Below are 23,540 nucleotides of genomic sequence, written 5' to 3'. Positions count from 1 at the left end.
CAGGGACAGTCCGAGGTCCCCGCCGCCACCGCCGCTGACTGGGCTTTGGGCCGCCCTCACCCACCACCATGGGAATGATCCGTCCCCGGAGAAGCCACCGCCTTCACCCGCGCCGCTGCCCACCCCGCAGCCCGCCCCTCAGCCCTCGCCATGAGGCTCTGTTGATCTACTTGGCCGGAGGGCCACCCCCGGAAAACCTGTTACCCATGCTTCCAGCCATGGCCCCTGCGCCTCCGCCCATGGCCGCTGCGCCTCCTCCCGTGCCTCCTGCGCCTCCAGTGGCGGTGCTGGGGCCCATCTCCCAAGTGCGCCAGAATTACCATGCCCACTGCGAGGCCTCTATCAACAAACAGATCAACCTGGAGCTGCACGCCTCCTACGTGTACACGTCCATTGCCTTCTACTTCGACCGCCAGGACCAGGCCTTGCAGCACTTCGCTGCCTTCTTCCTGTGGCAGTCCAGGGAGGAGTGGGAGCAAGCCCAGGCATTGATGAGGCTGCAGAACCGGCGAGGGGGGCGGATCCGCCTGCGAGATATCAGGAGGCCTGACCACAACCAGTGGGAGAGCGGCCTGAAAGCCATGAAAACCGCCTTGCACGTGGAGAGGATGGTGAACCAGAGCCTGCTCCGTCTGCACCAGCTGGCCACCAGCAAGAACGACGCCCACCTGTGCGACTTCCTGGAGCACCACTACCTGCGCCAGGAGGTGAAGTTCATCTACAATGTGGGAGCCAATATCAGCGACCTGCGCAAGCTGGGAGCCCCGACCTCCAGCCTGGCGGAGTACCTCTTTGACGCGCTCCCCCTGGATGCCAGCAAGAAGAACTGAGCCTGGACTGCCTGACTGGTAGCCATGGGGTGACTTCCCCTGGCCACCGTGCCCAGCATGCGTACTGCCATACTGCCCTTGCAAAACGGTCACTTAAGTTTATATGTTCAAGTTTTACCGTTTCTTCAAATAAAGTTATTGGTTCTTAAATAAATAAAGGTCTTTCCTTGATTCATGTGTGCAAAACCCTCACCTTTTAAAAGTTAAAACAGGTATCCAGGAGTCTCCAACCATGCCTCGGGACCGGCCATGGAGGAGGAGGTAGGTATTCCTTGGGACCCTGGATGGAGTGGGGGAAGAGGTATTCCCTGGGTTCCTGCATGCATGGAGGAGGAGGGATTTCCTGGGACCCTGAGTGGAGGGAGGGAAGAGGTATTCATTGGGGCCCTGGATGGAGGGAGGGAAGAGGTATTCCCTGGGTTCCTGCATGCATGGAGGAGGAGGGATTCCATGGAACCCTGGATGGAGGGAAGAAGGAGGTATTCCATGGAACCCTGGGTTGAGGGAGAAAGGAGGTATTCCATGGAACCCTGGATGGAGGGATGTGCTATTCCATGGAACCCTGGATGGTGGGAGGAAATATTATTGGGGACCCTGAATGGAGGGAGGCAGGAGGTATTCATTGGGACCCTGTAGGAAGGGAGGAGGTAGTCCTTGGGACAGGGCAACAGTGAGTATGGAAATGAGCCTTAGAGTGGTTTTCCCACAGACAGGGGTGTGACTTCCAAGTCACCAGTGACTGGCATGCACATTGCAGTTACAAAGCACTTACTTATGTATATTTTCTTTCATTTGTATTATATGTGTATAGATATTCAGCAGCAGAGTTCATTTTGAATCTCCTGAGTAGATTTTGAGTGTCTGCTTAGGAAGACACCCTTTCTTTTTTATAAATTTCTTTATTGATTACTAGAGGCCCGGTGCACGAAATTCATGCACGGAGGGGGGGTTGTCCCTCAGCCCAGCCTGTACCCTCTCCAATATGGGACCCCTCAAGGGATGTCCGATTGCCCGTTTAGGCCCGATCCCAGGGATCGGGCCTAAACGGGCAGTCGGACATCCCTTTCACAATCCAGGACTGCTGGCTCCCAACTGCTTGCCTGCCTGCCTTCCTGATTGCCCCTAACTGCTTCTGCCTGCCAGCCTGATCACCCCCTAACCACTCTGCTTCCAGCCTGTTTTCCCCCAACTTCCCTCCTCTGCCGGCCTGGTCACCCCTATCTGCCCTCTCCTGCAGGGTTGATCACCTCCAACTGCCCTCCCTTGCAGGCTTGGTCCCACTCAACTGCCCTCCCTTGCAGGCCAGGTGCCTCCCAACTGCCCTCTCCTGCTGGCCATCTTGTGGTGGCCATCCTGTGTCCACATGGGGGCAGGATCTTTGACCACATGCGGGCAGCTATATTGTGTGTTTCAGTGATGATCAATCTGCATAGTACTCTTTTATTAGATTGGATAGAGGCCTGGTACAGGGGTGGGGGCCAGCTGGTTTGCCCTGAAGGGTGTCCCTGATCAGGGTGGGGTTCCCTTGGGGCGTGCGGCGGCCTGAGCGAGGGGCCTGTGGTGGTTTGCAGGCCGGCCACGCCCCCTGGCAACGCAAGCAGAGGCCCTGGTATCTGGAATTTATTTTCCTTCTACTATTGAAACTTTGTAGCCTGGAGCGGAGCCAAGCCTGGGGCTCCCTCCAAGGCCCGAAGCCATTTGTGTTGGGGTTATGATTGAAACTTTGTTGCCTTAAGCGGGTGGGCCTGGCCAGGGTGTGTAGAAAGCTTTGCTTCCCCTGTTGCCGGCGGCAACCCTGGCCTGCTCTCTCAAGCTCCATTCTGCCACCATTTGTTTGAATTTGTTTACCTTCTATAATTGAAACTTTGTAGCTTGAGTGGAGGCTTAGGCCTGCAACGGCTGGCAGAAAGCTTGGCTTCCTCTGTTACCTAGGAAACCTTGCTCTCTGTGACTGTAGCCATCTTGGTTTGGGTTAATTTGCATACTCGCTCTGATTGGATGGTGGGCGTGGCTTGCGGGCGTGTCGGAGGTATGGTCAATTTGCATATTTGTCTATTATTATATAGGATGGTGTTACATATGTGTCCTTATTCCACCATTACCCCCCCTCATGCCCTCACCCCCCTGTTGACTGTGTCCATTGGTTAGGCTTATATACATGCATACAAGTCCTTTGGTTGATCTCTCCCCCTTACCCCCACCCTCCGCTACCTTCCCTCTGAGGTTTAATCGTCTGAGCAATGTTTCTCTGTCTCTGGATCTATTTTTGTTCATCAGTTTATGTTGTTCATTATATTCCATAAATGAGTGAGATCATGTGGTATTTATCTTTCTCTGACTGGCTTATTTCACTAAGCATAATGCTCTCCAGTTCCATCCATGCTGTTGCAAATGGTAAGAATTCCTTCATTTTTCTGCTACATAATATTCCATTTTGTAGATGTACCACAGTTTTTTAATCCACTCATCTACTGATGGGCACTTAGGCTGTTTCCAAATCTTAGCTATGGTGAATTGTGCTGCTATGAACATAGGGGCGCATATATCCTTTCTAATTGGTGTTTCTAGTTTCTTGGGATATATTCCTAGAAGTGGAATCACTGGGTCAAATGGGGGTTCCATTTTTAGTTTTTTCAGGAAACTCCATACTGTTCACCGCAGTGGCTGCACCAGTCTGCATTCCCACCAGCAGTGCACGAGGGTTCCTTTTCCTCCACATCCTCGCCAGCACTTGTTGTTTGTTGATTTGTTGATGATTTCCATTCTGACAGGTGTGAGATGGTACCTCATTGCTGTTTTGATTTGCATCTCTCAAAAACAATTAGTGACTGAGCATTTTTTCATATGACTCTTGGACTTCTGTATGTCCATTTACAAAAAGTGTCTATTAGGTCTTTTGCCCATTTTTTTTTATTGGATTGTTTACCTTCCTTTTGTTAAATTGTATGAGTCCCATATACATTTTGGAGATTAAAACCTTATCAGATGTAACATTGGCAAATATATCCTCCCATGCAGTGGGCTGTCTTGTTGTTTTCTTGATGTTTTCTTTTGCTGTGCAGACTTTTTTTATTTTGATGTTGTCCCATTTGTTTATTTTCTCTTTAGTTTCCATTGCCCTAGGAGCAGTATCAGTGAAGAAATTGCTTCAGTATATGTCTGAGAATTTGCTGCCTGTGGATTCCTCTAGTACTTTTATGGTTTCCCGTCTTATGTTTAAGTCCTGTATCCATTTTGAGTTTATTTTTGTGTATGGTGTAAGTTGGGGGTCTAGTTTCATTTTTTTGCATGTATCTGTCCAATTTTCCCAACACCGTTTATTGAAGAGACTGTCTTGACTCCATTGTATGTTCATGCCTCCTTTGTCAAATATTAATTGGGCATAGTGGCTTGGGTCGATTTCTGGGTTCTCTATTCTATTCCATTGATCTATATGTCTGTTCTTGTGCCAGTACCAGGCTGTTTTGACAACAGTGGCTTTGTAATACAGCTTGATATCTAGTATTGAGATCCCACCTACTTTGTTCTTCTTTCTCAGGATTGCTGCAGCTATTCGGGGTCTTTTTTTTACTCCAGATGAATTTTTGGAAAGTTTGTTCTAGGTCTGTGAAATAGGCCGTTGGAATTTTAATGGGGAGTGCATTGAATCTATAGATTGCTTTGGGTAGTATGGACATTTTAATGATGTTGTTTCTACCAATCCATGAACACGGTATGTTTTTCCATCTGTTTATGTTTTTCTCTATCTCTTTTTTCAGTGTTCTATAGTTTTCTGTGTATAGGTCTTTTACCTCCTTAGTTAAGTTTATTCCTAAGGGATCTTATTTATTTATTTATTTATTTTGGTGTGATGGTAAATGGGATTGCTTTTTTAGTCTATCTTTCTGTAAGTTCATTATTGGAGTTTAGAAATGCCATAGATTTCTTGGCATTGATTTTGTATCCTGCTACATTGCTGAGTTCATTTATTAAGTCTAATAATTTTTTGATGTAGTCTTTGGGGTTTTCTGTGTACATTATCATGTCATCTGTGAATAAGGGCAGTTTTACTTCTTCTTTTCCAATTTGGATGCCTTTTATTTCTTCTTCTTGTCTGATCGCAATGGCTAGTACTTCCAGTAATATGTCGGACAGGAGTGGTGAGAGTGGGCATCCCTGTCTTGTTCCTGTTCTTAGGGGAAAGGGTTTTAGTTTTTGCACATTGAGTATGACGTTGGCTGTGGGTTTGTCATATATGGCTTTTATTATGTTGAGGTATGATCCTTCTATTCCCACCTTGCTGAGAGTTTTTATCAAGAAAAGTTTGTTGGGTTTTGTGAAATGCTTTTTCTGCATCAATTGATATGACTATGTGGTTTTTACCACTCAATTTGTTTATGTGATGTATCATGTTTATTGATTTGCGGATATTGTACCATCCTTGCATCCCCGGGATAAATCCTACTTGGTCATGGGGTATGATCTTTCTGATGTAATGCTGGATCCGATTTGCTAGAATTTTGTTGAGGATTTTGGCATCTATGTTCATGAAGGATATTGGCCTGTAATTCTCTTTCATTGTGTTGTCTTTATCTGGTTTTGGTATTAGGGTGATGCTACCTTCCTAGAATGAGCTTGGACGTGTTCCTTCCTCTTGAATTTTTTGGAATGGTCTTAGGAGGAAAGGTTTTAGTTCTTCCTTGAATGTTTGGTAAAACTCCCCTGTGAAGCCGTCTGGCCCCGGGCTTTTATTTGCTGGAAGCTTTTTGATGATTGCTTCAATTTCTTCCATAGTTGTCAGCCTATTGAGATGTTTAGATTCTTCCTGAGTGAGTTTTGGAAGCTTGTATTTTTCTAGAAATATGTCCATTTTCTCCAGGTTGTCTAGTTTGTTGGAATAGAGTTGTTCATAATATTTTTTTGACAATCCTTTGTATTTCTGTGGGATCTGCTGTTATTTTGCCTCTTTCATTTCTGATTTTATTTACTTGGGTCCTCTCTCTTTGCTTCTTGGTGAGCCTGGCGAGAGGTTCATCTACTTTGTTTATCCTTCCAAAGAACCAGCTCTTGGTTTCGTTGATCTTTTGTATTGTTGTTGGTTTTTTTGTTTGTTTGTTTGTTTGTTTTTGTGTGGGGGGGTCTCTATGTCATTTATTTCTGCACTGACCTTTATTACCTCCTTCCTTCTACTCACTCTGGGCTTTTCTTGTTGCTCTCTTTCTAATTCTTTGAGTTGTAGAGTTAGATGATTTATTACCATTTTTTCTTGTTTTTTGAGGAGGGCCCGTAGCGCTATAAACTTCCCTCTCAGAACTGCTTTCATTGTGTCCCAAAGATTTTGGATTGTTGTGTTTTTATTGTCATTAGTTTCCTGGGTGTTTTTTAATTTTTTCTTTGATCTCTTTGGTTACCCAATCACTGTTTAATAGCATGCTATTCAGCTTCCAAGTGTTTGAATTTTTAGGGCTGTTTTTATTGCAGTTTATTTCTAATATTATGCCATTGCGGTCTGAGAAAATGCTTGATATGATTTCAATCTTCTTGAATTTGAGGAGACTTTGCTTGTGACCCAATATGTGGTCTATTTTTGAAAATGTCCCATGTGCACTTGGGAAGAACGTATATTCCGTGGCTTTGGGGTGAAATGTTCTGAAGATCTCAATTAAGTCCATCTGATCTAGTGAGTCATTTCGGATTGCTTTTTCTTTGCTGATTTTTTGTCTAGAGCTGTGGTTGGCAAACTGCGGCTCGTGAGCCACATGTGGCTCTTTGGCCCCTTAAGTGTGGCTCTTCTACAAAATACCACGGTCTGGGCGAATCTATTTTGAAGAAGTGGCGTTAGAAGAAGTTTAAGTTTAAAAAATTTGGCTCTCAAAAGAAATTTCAAGTGTTGTACTGTTGATATTTGGCTCAGTTGACTAATGAGTTTGCCGACCACTGGTCTAGAGGATTTATCCAGTGATGTCACTGGTGTATTAAAGTCCCCTACTATGATTGTGTGGTTGTCAATCTCTCCCTTGATATCTTCCAGGAGTTTTTTAATGTATTTTGGGTGCTCTTGCATTGGGTGCATATATGTTTATCAGGGTTATATCATCTTGTTGTATCTATCCCTTTAATATTATGAAATGGCCTTCCGTATCTCTTGTTATGGCCTTCACTTTGAAGTCTATTTTGTCAGATATAAGTATTGCTACCCCAGCTTTTTTTTTTTTTCCATTTGCCTGAAAGATATTTTTACATACCTTCACTATCAGTCTGTGTGCGTCTCTTGTTCTAAGGTGGGTCTCTTGTAGACAGCAAAATAAGGGTCATTTTTTTTTTATCCATTCACTCACTCGATGTCTTTTGATTGGAGCATTTAGTCTGTTTACATTTAAAGTTATTATTGAAAGTTTATCGTTTGTAGCCATTTTTACTGTTTGTGCCTGTGTTCTTTCTTACTTTTTAATTTCTTCTTTTTACACTGGTCCCTTTAGCATTTCTTGCATTGTTGGCTTGGTAGTGATAAATTCCCTTAGCCTTTTTTCGTCAGTGATGCTCCTTATTTCCCCTTCAATTTTGAATGATAGTCTTGCTGGATAGAGTATTCTTGGATTCAGTCCCTTGCTTTGCATCACTTTGTAAATTTCCTTCCATTCTTTTCCAGCCTGATGTGTTTCTGTTGAGAAATAATTTGACAAGCTAATGGGAGCTCCCTAGTATGTAACTTTCTGTCACTCTCTTGCAGCCCTTAGGATTCTCTCTTTGTCCTGAACATTTGCCATTGTAATTATGATGTGTCTTGGTGTGGGTCTTTTCGGGTTCATCTTGTTTGGGACTCTCTGAGCTTGTGTTACTTTTTTCTTCCCCACCTCAGGGAAGTTTTCTGACATTATTTCTTCAAATAGTTTTTCTAACCCTTGTTCCTCTTCCTGTAGTCCTGGCACCTCTATTTTTCATATGTTGCTTTGTTTCAAGTTGTCCCATAGCTCCCTTAGTCTCTCCTCCTGCCTTTTATATTTTTTCTCCAATTGCAGTTCAGTTTGGGTGTGTTTTGCTTCCCTGTCTTCTAATTTGCTAATTCGGTCCTCTGCTTCTCCTAGTCTACTGTTGAAACTTTCCATCATGTTTTTTTATTGCTCCTATATCACTCTTTATTTCTTCTTGATTGTTACATAAGTTGTTGATTTTTTCATTCATCCTATTTATGACCTGTATGACCCTTACTCTGAATTCTTTTTCTGACATATTGCATGCCTCCATTTCACTTAGCTGCATTTCTTGTGATTCCTCCTTTTCTTTCCTTTGGTAGTTTCTTTGTCAACCCGTTTTTCTCACCAAAGCATCTAGATGTTGAGTCATACAGGGGCTGCTTCTTGGGTGGCAGTGGCTCCTTTGGTGGTGGTTCTCCTTGGGTGGTCGCAGCAGCAGGTGCTTCTCAGTTGGCAGCAGCTCCTCTGGTGGGTGTTGTTTGCAGCAGTGGTGGCTCCTCTGGCTGTTGCGGTGAGGCTGATCACACAGCTGCTCCTCCTTGATGGGGGTGAGCTGCTCATGAGGCTGCTGCTCCTCAAATGGCACTGGGTTGCACGTGGTTGCTGTTCCTCAGATGCGGGCGGGCTGCTCCCACAGCTGCTGCTCCTCGGTCGGGGTGGGATGCTTATGAGGCTGCTGCTCCTTGGACATGTGCAGGTTGTTGACAGGGCTCATGCTCCTTGTATGTGGGATGGCTGCTCATGCAGCTGTTGCTTTTTGGAAGGGGCCCGGGCTGATCATGTGGATGCTGCTCCTTGGATGGAAGGGAGCTGAACATGTGGCTGCTGCTCCTTGGACAGGGGTGGACTGATCACACGGCTGTTGCTAGTCATACAGGGGTGGGCTGCTCATGTTGCTGCTGGTCCTCTGATGGGTGCAGGGTGAGGGCTGCATGTAGCTGCTGCTCCTCAAATGGGGGCAGGCTGCATGGGGCTGCCGCTTCTCAGTTGTGAGTGGGCTGCTCATGTGGCTGCTGCTCCTTGGACAGGGGCTGGCTGCTGGCATAGTTGCTGTTCCTCATACAGTAAGGGCAGGCCATTCACACAGCTTCTACACCTTGGAGAGGGGCAGGCCATGTGAGGCTGCTGTTCTTCAGCCTGGGGTGGGCTGCTCGCAGGGCTGCTGCTTCTTGGACAAGAGTAGGCTGCTCACGTGTCTGCTGTTCATGTGGTCTCAGTGCCCTGAGCTAAAGCATTGGGCAGATCAGAGGGGAGCATGCTTTGGAACTCACAGGAGCCTGCGCCTGGGGTGGTTGTAGTCACAGTGACCGTGGGACCACAGCTGAGGTAGAAGGTCCCTGGCAGGGTGGCTGTAGAGTTTTATGTGTTCTCTGAGGGCACTCTGGGAGGAGATGAGGCTGGGCTCCCAGTTACCGCAGTTCTCCCCTTCAAAAAGGCGAGGCTTCTGAGGAAGAGTTGGCCTCTCCAGGACTGTTTGCAATGGTAGCAGAGGCTGCCTAGTTAGGCGAGCCCAATTAGCCTGCCCCTGAAGGCCCTGTGGGATTTAACTGTGCCTCACTCACACACAAACACACACACACACACACACACACAACACACACACACACACCACATGTCCACACACTACTCTTTTGCTCCTTCACTCATTCATGCTCTCTCCCTCACTGCTGCCTTCTTCCTGCCTCAGTAGTTGGATCTGGAGCGTTATTGACCCATTTGTGGATGGAGTCTCCTCTCCGGGTGTCTGGTTATGTGGCTCTCTCTCTAGCACATTAGCCAAACAGGATAAAATTCACCTCAGCAAGACACTATAAAAAGGGAACAAAACACGAATGTACTCACAACACCGATAACCCCAGTATAAGTGACCACCAGAGAAAAGATAATTAGGGTAGAGAAAAGAGAGCACAAATGATATTTAAGAGAGAAAAATGGTATGAGAGAAAAGAAAAAGAAAGAAAAATTATATATATATATATATATATAAAAATATATATATATATATGGAAAAAACACCAGAGGACAAATAGGTAAACCAAAACATACAAACACCAAATTCCAGGAAAGAGGGTGGGGGCAGAATCTTATATACAGAAAATAAGGTTAAGAATTAGATTAATATGGGGAGGACCTCAGTTCAGTGTAGAGGAAGTAGAAAGAGGATAAGTGGATAAGAAGAATGAGAAAGAGAAGAAAATAATAATAATAATTTTTAATTGATTAAAAAATTAGGATAAAAAATAAAATAAATTGGAATGATGGAAAAATAATGTGAAAAGAAATAGAAAATAAAGAAATAAAGGAAAATAAAGAAAAAAGAGATAGCAAAATAATAATAAAATAAAATAAAAATGAAAAAGTGAAGTGTCATTCCTTTGGCTGGTTTAAGATCCCACTCTTCTGTACTGTCCATGGCTTCTCAGTTCCTGTTGCTGGGACTGAAGGCCTCTCTTTAGGCCAGTCCCTGTGGACTCTCATGGACTACAGTAGGTCCTCAGGTTACGTTGGAGATCTGTTCTTAAGGTGCTACATAATGCAATTTTCGCAGTAAGTTGGAACCCCCTACATAAGCACCTACATCACTCACATGGAGCACATACACAGCAGTAATGAAGTGAAACAGTAAAAAAAAAAAAAATTAAAAGATAACAATTCCTGACCTTTACTTGTGGAAAATAAATAATAAAAAACATAAAGCACATATGTACATATGTCAAAATGACAGAATTTTTTTTTATATAAATAAATGGGAGATGGCGACGTAACCATGAAATGATGTACATCAAGTCTGACGTAACCAGAGGACTGCCTGTATTCAGATTTTTTTTGTATCCTTTGTAACACTCAGGGTATAGTCTGGGTATGGCTGTATTGGTTGCCTGGAGACTGTAGGGAGGGGCTATCTCTTCAGGAGAAAATGGCTACCTAGGTCCCATATGTCAGGTATGACTCAGCACCAGGCTGGCGGCTGCTTCTCCTGGTCCCTCTCCTCTCCCCAGACTCCACAAGTCCCCACCTTCTCCTGCACGTCAGCCACGGGTGAGTGTCCATATCTGAAAGGTCCTATGAACTAGGTTCAGTGAAGAAAAGCAAAGGCCACAAAGAGGGGAAAAAGCTGAACCTCTGTGAGCCCCTCTCCTGCTGGCACTGCACAGTCTGGGCATCCCTCCAGGCTGCCCCCTCTGGGCTCAGCCTTTCGTGACTGTGGACCCAGATCTAGAATCCCCTGCCACCAGCAGTCCTGTGGACCTCCTTTCCACAGTCAGAAACTGTGCCTGTCCCCAGGGACGTGGCTCGGTGCTGTGCGATTTTCCTCTCCTTGATTTTACCTTTCTCCAGGGATCCTCTGCCCTTCCCGGCTGTGAATTGTCTCACCAGCTGTGTCTCCTTTGCCAATTCGGGGTGGATGTTATTCAATTCAGCTGCTCATTCTATTTGCTCCGGGACAAGGCTCGGGACACAACCGTCTATTCCACCGCCATTTTGTCTGAGGTATCCTTGATCTCCTCTGTGGTCCTATCTCTTAAGTATACACTCTCTAGCGCTGCATAAGTACAAATATCACCTTGTAGTGCTCTGTGAAATTTGGCCCATCATTTTATCCTGAGTGCCTACCATTGTATATGGCTGTAATAATTGTACTATAGATAGCTAGCATTAAATGTTTAATTGATACATTCAAAATTAATTCATATTTTTTCTGGCTAGAATATATATCCAAGTGTTTCTTATGAGAGAACATGGATTGTTCATTTTCTCTACCCTACATACATGATTGACAAACCACCTGGCATATAACGTTTTATTTCCTTTCTCTCTCAAAATATTGTGAATTTTACTCTACTTTCTTTTGTACTTATTATTGCAGAGGTTTCAAAGATCATTTTTTATTCCTTAAAGAGTTATTTTCTGCCTCCCAGATTGTACAATTACTCATTTTTTTTCTTGAAATGCTTTATGAATTCACTAAGATAAGGGGGTGTATTTTTCTTAGTAAATACTTTGTCTTATAAGTCAAACCTTTCTTCCATTGTATAATGTTTTCTTAAATTATATCTCGTATTGATTTTCTTTCAGATCCTTTCATTTTGATCTCCTCCTTAGGAACATAAATTTTCTTATTCTATCTTCCCACGTCTTATCTTGGGGTTTGTAATTGTATTTTTCTGTTATTTTTGTATTCAGGGTAAATGTTGTAGGTTTGTCCTCTATATGACAGATTCAATTTCTGCAACACCATCACTACACTTCATTATATCTAAAACTGAATTTCAGTCTGCAATATTAAATCCTTTGACACATTTCCTTGTCTCACTGTATTCTCTACTCATTTTTTTCCTGACACTAAAATCAACTCGATTTTCATCATGGTTTCTTGTGTTTTCACCATAGTTTTCAATGCTCAGATTGAGAACATAAGGGTATCAGATTCCTAAAATGAATTTCAGTTCATGTGGTACATCTTTCTTCAAAAGTTTGGGTTTTGTTTTCTTTTGTTATTGTTTATTTTGCAACTTGCAACATCCATGAAATAAAAGATATAAAACTTCTTCTGATGTCATATTGGTATTAGGTCTAAATCATTGAATTCTTCTTTCTCATAATAGCCGTGATTGCTACTAAAATTATTTTCTTAATTTGAAAAATAAGGAAATAACTGATTAGTCCATACCATAACTGGTGTAAAAGAGTTTCTGATGTTGCTGTTTTGTAATTGCATCTGTTTTATGTAAACTTTCTGGTCTAAGGAAGGATTCATTGGTCTCACTGCCTGGGTACTCTTAAGAATTCTTTTTTTACTTTCATTAGCAGAGATGGTAAAAATAAAGAACTACATTTTCCAATAGGGCACCATTTCCACAGCTTTTTCAGCTCAGAACAGGACTGATTGGAGAACAAGAGGTATGAATGGGACAGAATGGGGAGGATAAATGACACAGTCCTCTCTTTTTCTTTCAGGAAAAGAGTGAAACAATTTCACAGATAAGTGAATAAAATTTGCTATGGTCCCTTCTTCCCTCTATATTTATCTTGCCCACCCCATATTTTGCCTCATGACATCATTTACACTTTGATAGAATACTTCTTGAGAAACATTAGAGATTCTTGATTTCCAATACTGTTGAAAGTTTGAAACTTATTGGAAGATTTATTGTGTATTCCAACGGTTGAAGAACAAATTATTAATCATTATCTACCACCATCACTTTGAGATCCCTAAATAATATATGCAATTTTCATAAAGAGAAAATTATTATAGGTTCTAAACACTAACTGGCAAAGACTCTTTTAGTGCACAAATAAGTGGGATGTTTAGACCACCTACCAGTATTTGATTTTTTTTTTCCTTTTGTACTTTCAATTGAATTTTAAAGTCCTATAATATTTTTTGTTTATATTTACAATCCAAATATCAATTAGAATGTTAACATGTACTAGAGATGACAAAATATACATTCCTTGGCAATATCAGAACTTTTGTTTCATTTAATCAACTGTATAATGATTAATTTAGTTGACATTTGTGAGAAAATGAATATGTTTGATTAATCTAAACTCTTGATGGTGAAGTAATAATACTACCTAATAACTTATTTTCATGCTGGAACTTTTTAAATTGAACTCACCACACAGAAAGCAAAGCCTCCTAGAAGATAGAATTCAACATTTGCATGTATTTAATTATTCCTCTACACTAAGTGCCTTTGATTATCTTTTTCTCAACAGGAAAAAATGTTGCACTTTTCTTACCAACATAGTCATAGCACATATCCTAAAATTCCTATTACTACAAATTAACTTAAATATATGTAAAAATTTTGTGGGAATTATTTAATTATTCAAAATTCATGATTATTCATGCACACAAAGTAGAAAAAGTATTTATCTTTCAAAATTATTTTGATTTCTGGAGGATATCAGTAGAAAAAGTACATGAATAATATAACAACTATTTCAGAGTTTTTTTTTCCATTTTTTTTTCTTTTATTAAGGTATATGTGTACATAACTTACCATTGCCCCACCCCACCCCACTCCCATACATGCCCTCAAGCCCCAATGTTTTGCATCCGTTGATTATTCTTATATGCATGCATTCAAGTCCTTCGGTTGATCTCTTATCTTCCCCACCTCTCCCTAAACTTCCTGCTGTAAGTTGACAGTCTGTTTGATGCTTTACTGCCTCTGTATCTATCTTTTGGTTCAACAGATTATAATGTTCTTTATTATCCACAAATGAGTGAGATCGGGTGGTATATATCTTTCATTGACTGGCTTATTTCACTTAGAATAATGCTCTCCAGTTCCATCCAGGTTGCTGCAAATGGTAAGAATTCCTTCTTTTTTATGGCAGCATACTATTCCATTCTGTAGATGTACCATAGTTTTCTGATCCAGTCATCTGCTGATGGGCACCTAGGCTGTTTCCAGATCTTAGCTATTGTAAATTGTGCTGCTATGAACATAGGGGGGCATATATCCTTTCTGATTGGTGTTTCTAGTTTCTTAGGATATATTCCTAGGAGTTGGATTCCTGGGTCAAATGGGAGTTCCATTTTCAGTTTTTTGAGGAAAATCCATATTGTTCTCCACAGTGGCTGCACCAATCTGCATTCCCACCAGCAGTGCATGAGGGTTCCTTTTTCTCCGCATCCTCCCCAACACTTGTCCTTTGTTGATTTGTTGAAGATAGCCATTCTGAGAGGTGTGAGATGGTACCGCATTGTCATTTTTAAAAAATATATTTTATTGATTTTTTACAGAGAGGAAGAAAAGAGGGATAGAGAGTTAGAAACATCGATCAGCTGCCTCCTGCATACTACCTACTGAGTGTGTGCCTGCAACCAAGGTACATGCCCTTGACCGGAATCGAACCTGGGACCCTTGAGTCCTCAGGCCGATTTTCTATCCACTAAGCCAAACCGGTTCGGGCCGCATTGTCATTTTGATTTGCATCTCTCAGATAATTAGTGACTTTGAGCATGTTTTCATGTGTCTCTTCGCCTTCATTCTGTCTTCTTTAGAAAATATTCTATTTAGGTCAGTTGCCCATTTTTTTGTTGGATCATATATCTACCTTTTATTAAGTTGTATCAGCTGCCTGTAGATGAGGAGATTAAACCTTTACCAGTGATACCATTTGCAAATATGTTCTCACATACAGTGGGCTTTCTTATTGTTTTGTTGATGGTTTTTTTTTTCAATTTTTTTTATTAAGGTATTATATGTGTACATATCTTACCATTGCCCTCCCCACCCCACTCCCATATATGCCCTCACCCCCCAGAGTTTTGCGTCCATTGGTTATGCTTATATGCATGCATACAAGTCCTTTGATTGATATCTTATCTTCCCCACCTCTCCCTAAACTTCCTGCTGTAATTTGATAGACTGTTTGATGCTTTACTGCCTCTGTATCTATCTTTTTGTTAAAGTTTATAATGTTCTTTATTATCCATAAATGAGTGAGATCATGTGGTATTTTTCTTTCATTGACTGGCTTATTTCACTTAACATAATATTCTCCAATGCCATCCAGGTTGCTGCAAATGGTAAGAATTCCTTCTTTTTTATGGCAGCATAATATTCCATTGTGTAGATGTACCATAGTTTTCTGATCCAGTCATCTGCTGATGGGCACCTAGGCTGTTTCCAGATATTAGCTATTGTAAATTGTGCTGCTATGAACATAGGGGTGCATATATCCTTTCTGATTGGTGTTTCTAGTTTCTTCGGATATATTCCTAGGAGTGGGATTCCTGGGTCAAATGGGAGTTCCATTTTCATTTTTTCAGGAAACTCCATACTGTTCTCCACAGTGGCTGCACCAGTCTGCATTTCCACCAGCAGTGCACAAGGGTTCCTTTTTCTCAAATCCTCGCAAACACTTGTCGTTTGTTGATTTGTTGATGATAGCCATTCTGACAGGTGTGAGATGGTACTGCATTGTTGTTTTGATTTGCATCTCTTAGATAATTAGTGACGTTGAGCATGTTTTCATGTGTCTCTTGGCCTTCCTTCTGCCTTCTTTTGAAAAGATTCTATTTAGGTCCGTTGCCCATTTTTTTATTGGATCATTTATCTTCCTTTTATTAAGTTGTAGAAGCTGCCTGTAGATGTTGGAGATTAAACCTTTATCAGTGATGCCATTTGCAAGTATGTTCTCCCATGCAGTGGGCTTTCTTGTTGTTTTGTTGATAGTTTCTTTTGCTGTAAAAAAGCTTTTTATTTTGATGTAGTTCCATTTGTTTATTTTCTCTTTAGCTTCCATTGCCCTAGTGGCAGTATCAGTGAAGAAGTTCTTTTGGCATATGTCTGAGATTTTGCTACCTGTGGATTGCTCTAGTATTTTTATGATTTCCCGTCTTATGTTTAAGTCCTGTATCCATTTTGAGTTGATTTTTGTGTATGGCTTAAGTTGGTGATCTAGCTTCATTTTTTTGCATGTATCTGTCCAATTTTCCCAACACCATTTATTGAAGAGACTGTCTTGATTCCATTGTATGTTCATGCCTCCTTTGTCAAATATTAATTGAGCATAGTGGTTTGGGTCGATATCTGGATTCTCTATTCTGTTCCATTGATCAATATGTCTGTTCTTGTGCCAGTACCAGGCTGTTTTGAGAATAGTGGCTTTGTAATACAGCTTGAAATCTGTTATTGAGATCCCTCCTACTTTATTCTTCTTTCTGAGGATTGCTGTGGTTATTCGGGGTCTTTTTTTATTCCAGATGAATTTTTGGAGAGTTCTTTCTAGGTCTGTGAAATATGCCGTTGGTATTTTAATGGGGAGTGCATTGAATCTGTAGATTGCTTTGGGTAGTATGGACATTTTAATGATGTTGATTCTACCAATCCATGAACATGGTATGTTCTTCCATCTGTTTACGTCTTCCTCTATCTCTTTTTTCAGTGTCCTGTAGTTTTCTGCATATAGGTCTTTTACCTCCTTAGTTAAGTTTATTCCTAGGTATCTTAATTTTTTTGGTGCGATGGTAAATGGGATTGCTTTTTTAGTCTCTCTTTCTGTGAGTTCACTATTGGTGTATAGAAAAGCCATAGATTTCTTGGCATTAATTTTGTATCCTGCTACATTACCGAATTATTAAGTCTATTAGTTTTTTGATGGAGTCTTTCAGGTTTTTTATGTACAATACTAGTGATCCATTTCAGGAATATTCTTTCAAGACTTCTGTCAGGCTTCCCTCCTGCCACGGCCACCTGTCCCGCCCCATCACCTCTCCTGTTGTAGTGGGCAGGGTGGTCGGAACATTGCTTACCTGTCCCACCCACCCAACCCAGCCCAAGGCCTCATTGGGCTCCTAGGCAGCGCACACTGCTACCACCGCAGGGTGACCCATCGTGCCCGCCCCCCCGCTGCCTCCTGCCAATGCCGCCTCTGTGGCTGTGCGCGACGCCGCTGCACACCTCACCCTGCCCACCCAACCCGCTGCCTCCCACCGCTGCCTCCCGCAGCTGCCTCCCACTGCCGCCTCCCACCCCCGCCTCTGCATCAGCCAATGCGCACCTTGCCCCGCCCAGCATGCACTGGCAGTGCTTTCCCTCCAGCAGCCGCAGCTGCCTTGCTTTACTCTTTCCCTCTCTCTTACTCTGTGTATGCAAATTAACTGCCATCTTTGTTGGGTTAAATTGCATACTCGCTCGGATTGGCTGGTGGGTGTGGCTTTGTGGGCATGGATTGTGTAGCGGAGTGATGGTTAAATTGCATATTACTCTTTTATTACATAGGATTATGTCATCTGCAAATAAGAACAGGTTTACTTCTTCTTTTCCAATTTGGATGCCTTTTATTTCTTCTTCTTGTCTAATTGCAATGGATAATACTTCCAGTACTGTATCAAATAGGAGTGGTGAGAGTGGGCATCCCTGTCTTGTTCCTGTTCTTAGGGGAAATGGTTTTAGTTTTTGCCCATTGAGTATGATGTTAGCTGTGGGTTTATTATATATAGCTTTTATTATGATGAGGTATGATCCTTCTATTCCCACCTTGTTGAGAGTTTTTATCAAGAAAGAGTGTTGGAATTTGTCAAATGATTTTTCTGCATCAATTGATATGACTATGTGATTTTTATCTCTCAATTTGTTTATGTGATGTATCACGTTTATTGATTTGCGGATATTTTACCATCCTTGCATTCCTGGGATAAATCTTACTTGATCATGGTGTATGATATTTCTGATGTACTGCTGGAACCGATTTGCTAGAATTTTGTTGAGGATTTTGGCATCTATGTTCATGAGGGATATTGGCCTGTAATTCTCTTTCATTGTGTTTTCTTTATCTAGTTTTGGTATTAGGGTGATGCTGGTTTCATAGAAGGATCCAGGAAGTGTTCCTTACTGTTGAATTTTTTGGAATAGACTGAAGAGGATAGGTTTAGTTCTTCCTTGAATGTTTGGTACAACTCCCCTGTGAAGCCATCTGGCCCTAGGCTTTGGTTTGCCAGAAGCTTTTTGATACTGCTTCAATTTCTTCCATAGTTACTGGCCTATTGAGCTTTTCAGATTCTTCCTGATTGAGTTTTGGAAGGTTGCATTTTCCTAGGAATATGTCCATTTCCTCCAGGTTGTCCAGTTTGTTGGAATAGAGTTGTTCATAGTATTTTGTAACAATCCTTTGTATTTTGTGGGGTCTGTTTTTATTTCACCTCTTTCATTTCTGATTTTGTTTATTTGGGTCCTCTCTGTTTGCTTCTTGGTGTGCCTGGCTAGAGGTTCATCAATCTTGTTTATCCTTTCAAAGAACCAGCTCTTGGTTTTGTTGATCTTTTGTATTGTTTCCTTGGTCTCTATGTCATTTATCTCCACTCTGATCTTTATTATTTCCTTCCTTCTGGTTACACTGGGCTTTTCTTATTGCTCTCTTTCTATCTCTTTGAGTTGTAGGGTTAGGTAATTTATTACCATTGTTTATTGTTTTTTGGAGTAGGCTTGTAAAGCTATGCACTTCACTCTCAAGACTGCTTTTGCTGTGTCCCATAGATTTTGGATTGTTGTGTTTTCATTGTCATTTGTTGCCATGATGTTTTTTCTTTCTTCCTTGATCTCTCTGGTAACCCAGTCATTGTTTAATAGCATGCTGTTTAGTGTCCATGTGTTTGATTTCTTTGGATTGTTTTTATTGTAGTTTATTTCTAGTTTTATGCCACTGTGATATGAGAAGATGCTTGATATGATTTCTATTTTCTTGAATTTGAAGAGACTTTGCCTATGTCCCAACATATGGTCTATCTTTGAAAATGACCCATGTGCACTTGAGAAGAATGTATATTCTGTGGCTTTGGGGTGAAATGTTCTGAAGATGTCAATTAATTCCATCTGATCTAGTGAGTCATTTAGGATTGATGTTTCTTTGCTGATTTTTTGTTTAGAGGATTTGTCCAATGGTGACAGTGGGGTATTAAAGTCTCCTACTATGATTGCATTGCTGTCAATCTCTCCTTTGATATCCTCCAGGAGTTTTTTTTATATATTTGGGTGCTCCTGTATTGGGTGCATATATGTTTACCAGAGTTATTTCTTCTTGTTGGATTTCTCCCTTTAGTATTATGAAGTGGCCTTCATTATCTCTTGTTATGTCCTTCGCTTTGAGATCTAATTTGTCAGATATAAGTATTGCTACACCAGCTTTTTTTCATTTCTATTCGCCTGGAATAACTTTTTCCATCCCTTCACCCTTATGCTGTGTGCGTCTTTTTTTCTGAGGTGGGTTTTTTTAGACAGCAGATATATGGGTCTTGTTTTCTTATCCAATCCATTACCTTATGTATTTTGATTGGGGCATTTAATCCATTTACATTTAAAGTTATTAGATAGGTACTTATTTGTCACCATTTTTATTCTTTACCCCTGTGTTCCTTCTTTTCTTCCTATTTCTTTTCTTTTTTTTTTACAGCAGACCCTTTAACATTTCTTGCATTGCTGGTTTGGTGGTAATAAATTCTCTGAGTCCTTTTTTGTCTTTGAAGCTCCTGATTTCACCTTCAATGTTAATTGATAGCCTTGCTGGGTACAGTATTCTTGGATTCAGATCCTTCCTTTGCATGACTTTGTGTATTTCATTCCATTCCCTTCTGGCCTGATGAGTTTCTGTTGAGAAATCAGTTGCTAGTCTGATGGGGGTTCCTTTGTATGTAACTTTCTGTCTTTCTCTGGCTGCTTTTAAGATTCTTACTTTGTTGTTGGTGTTTTCCAAATTAATTATAATGTGCCTGGGCGTCGGTCTTTTGGAGATCATTTTGCTTGGGACTCTGTGAGCTTCTTGGATTTGTGTAGGTTTTTTCTTCCCTATATCTGGAAAGTTTTCTGTCATTATTTCTTCAAACAGGTTTACTATTCCTTGCTCAGTTTCCTGTCCTTCTGGAAGTCCTATTATACGGATGTTGCTTTGTTTCGTGTTGTCCCAAAGTTCCCTTAGGCTCTCCCCCTGCTTTTTTTTTTTTTTTTCTAGAAGCTGCTCTCCTTGGGTATTTTTTCCCATGTTGTCTTCTAGCTCACTGATGCAGTCCTCTGCTTCCTCTATTCTACTCTTGATGCTTTCTATTGAGTTCTTTATAGCAGCGATGCCATTTTTTACTTCTTGGTTCTTCTTCATTTACTCTTGGTTCTTACTCATATTGTCGAGTTTGTCTTCCATTCTTTTCAGCGATCTTATGACCATTTCTCTGACAAATTGGTTGCCTTTCTCTGATAGGTTGGTTGCCTCAATTTCATTTCATTTATTGCCTTTTCTGTTGATGCCTGCTTTTTTTTCACATGCGTGCTGTTTCTTTGTCTCCCCATATCTCTCTCCTCCAGATGTCTGGTTATGTAGTTCTTTCTCTCCTGCATTGATTTAAAGGGACAAAATACAACACAACCATGTACAACATGCAAGGCACTTAACGGAAATGTATTTATGATATTAAGAAACTCCAATAAATGTGGCCACCAGAGAAAGGCAAATTAGGGGATAAGAGTGAAGAAGAAGAGGAAAAAGAAAGCAAAAAAAAAGGGAGTGTCTAAATGAAATTGGGAAAAGGAACAAAAAAGTAAGAGAGACAAGAAAGAGACTAAGAAAGAAAAGGGGAAAAACTATATATATGGGGAGAAAACTCCAATAGAACAGCCACTAATCCCAGCAAATGCCAGCAACAAGTACCTGGAGATTAATGCAAATTACAACACCAACTAATATCAAGGGAAGTGAGGGAAAACAGAAACAAAAAGCAAACAAAAATAAAGCAAACAAAAAACAAACAAAAAAAGAATAAGCAAAACAATCCCACAAAAAAGCATAAAAATTCAATATAATCAACTTTCAAGTAAACAACAACAAAAGGACAGAGAGAAAAACAATTTTTTGGATAGTTAAGACAGCGAAGAGAGAGGTGTGTATAGACTTGCAGCAGGGGATTGGAAATTAGATATATAAGTAGGGTGAAATTTTAACAGGGGGTAAACAGAAAGAATATGGAAAATCTAAAGCAGAAAAAGGGTAAGAGAAAAAGGACACCAAAAGGGGAAACGTTAGGAAAAGGGTGGTGGCATAAAGGTAGAGTTGAGATAGAGTAAAATGATGTTAAAGGAAAGATGAAAATAGAATGTAGAACACTAATCCCAAAGTAAAATAAAGAGAAAATAAAATGACACTTTAAGAAAAAAGTAAAAAGGTAGTAGTAATAATAATTATCTAAAATAAAAATGTAATAATTAAAAAGGTAAAATGAAGTGAGGAAAAAAGAAAAAAATTAGTTTCTTAAGTAAAAGATGCAAAAAATGAAAAAAAAATAAAAAAATAAAATGCGCAGTAGTGAAGGTCATACACTTCCTCTATTGTTCTGTTTGGCATGCTTGTTTCCCAGTAAGGACAGTATTGCAGTTCCCTGCGTTCCACTGCTCCTCAGTGTTGTAAGCCAGTCCTGATTTTTAAGCAGGCGGTGTCTTAATTTCTCATATTCCTTTATTTGTGATTACACAAGAGTCAATTTGTGATCCAGCCCCTGGGTGGCAGTGTTTCTGGATTGACCTCTGGGTCTATAGGTCCTCTCTAGCTTGTACTTAGATCCTGCTTTCCCTGTGGCACTCAGTACCAGTTTGTGGGAGTGGGCTGCTCCAGAGCTGGCTCTCCGAAGGTCACTCTCTGCTCCGATCCCCAGGTTCCAGAAAAACAACTTTCCCCTGCAGTCTCCCTGGGTGTCCCCAACTGGGTGATCCTATGCATTGGACTTAGTAATCCGAAGCAAGGATTTGAAGAGGAAAAAGCCCAAGTGTGTGAACAATGGGTCTGCGCACCTGTCTGCGCAGTCCCCTTACTCCTCTTGGGTCTAAGCAGCCGGCACACTTTTGATACCCCTAGGCTGTCCCTTTGCGTCAGATCAAAATGGGTTGCTCTTTGGAGATCCCCTCTGTTAGCTGCTCTGAGGAACCCCTTTCACATTCACGGATCACACCAGCCCCAACAGCCACGGATTTTTCCAGCCACTGACTTCCCTGGTCCTCCAGCTCCTGCATAGCGTGCATTTCTCTCTCCTGCCAGGACCAGAGACCTCACCTTATCCCACGTGAAGTCTGACCCTTTTGTGGTGGAGTGCAGAGCTCCCCCGAATCCTCATGTTTGTGCCAATTGGGGACCGGTGTTCTAGGGCTCGCAGCTGTTTGGTGGCTGCTAAAGCCATAGATTTTCAGGCTTCCAATAAGATCTGCTCTCTCCTTTAAGATGGCGCAGTCTCCGTGCCTGTACCCGTAGCTCTTGGAGGGAACCCAGCAGGAGTGGGGGCTGCCTGGTCAGGGGAACCCCATCCAGCAGTCCCCCACCTTCTCCTGGAGTCTAGCTGTCCCCAACTTGCCAACAAACACTCCCCTCGCGACCTTCAGCTGCTCTTTCTTTCTGCTGCAGGACAAGACTTGGAAGTGATCTGTCTATTCTGCCACCATTTCCTGAATCTCCCTCAGAGTTTTTAAAAATAGATTTTTATGGGTTAGATACATATAATCTTTATTTATAATGTATACTTTATCTGTTGAAAGTATTTGAGAAGACCTATAAAAATGCACAAGAAGCCCAGCTGCTGTGGCTCAGTGATTGAGCATCCACCTGTGAACCAGGAGGTCATGGTTCCCCATCAGGGCACATTCCCTGGTTGCAGGCTTGATACCCAATGTGGGGCATGCAGGAGGCAGCCGATCAATGATTCTCTCTCATCATTGATGTTTTTGTCTCTCTTTCCCTCTCCCTTCCTCTCTGAAATCAACAAAAATATATTTTAAAAAAGGAAAAAAACACACAAAAATTACTAAAATATAAAGAAAATACAAATTGTTCAATTTGTAAGAAGGCAAGATAATAATGACCTGGAATACCAGTTTCTGTCATTTATTAAACATTAAATTTTGCTAAAGTACAATTAAAACCAAAAGGTCATATGAATCTCATAATATAATAAAAGGAAACGTCAAAGGAGAGATGCTTTGACCACTTTAAAAGTTTCTTATATTACCTTTCAGTTAAATGGACTTAGATAAGGCCCATTCATTTATTCATTCACGTCATTCAGTTCACTTAATATATATGTATTTAACACTTACTACGCACCAGCCATATTTATTAACTAGTGAGTTTTAGCAGGAAAATAGTACCTAGTTGTGCCCTTTAAGATAATTCAATCTGGAGCTCCTGGTCCCACTATTTTAATAGCAAAGACTAACTAGTTAATGTCAAACTTAAGCCTTTCACTTAGGTTTTGGTATCCTTCACC

At 41.3% G+C, this 23,540-nt stretch overlaps 1 protein-coding gene and 1 pseudogene across 1 annotated transcript; both read left to right on the top strand.

Moving 5' to 3' along the window:
• The first annotated feature begins 68 nt into the window (after positions 1 to 68).
• On the top strand, positions 69 to 830 carry LOC129148873 (ferritin heavy chain-like). The gene has a single exon (XM_054715234.1). It carries the CDS (start codon positions 69 to 71, stop codon positions 828 to 830), a length of 762 nt encoding a protein of 253 aa, XP_054571209.1.
• A 249-nt stretch (positions 831 to 1,079) lies between these two features.
• Positions 1,080 to 23,540, top strand: part of LOC103297856 (40S ribosomal protein SA-like) — a 29,367-nt pseudogene continuing 6,906 nt past the window's right edge.

Source organism: Eptesicus fuscus, chromosome 1, assembly GCF_027574615.1.
Source record: "Eptesicus fuscus isolate TK198812 chromosome 1, DD_ASM_mEF_20220401, whole genome shotgun sequence".
NCBI lineage: Eukaryota > Metazoa > Chordata > Mammalia > Chiroptera > Vespertilionidae > Eptesicus > Eptesicus fuscus.
The sequence above is the reverse complement of the archived record's forward strand: the minus strand, read 5'-3'. Positions and strand labels throughout refer to the sequence as shown.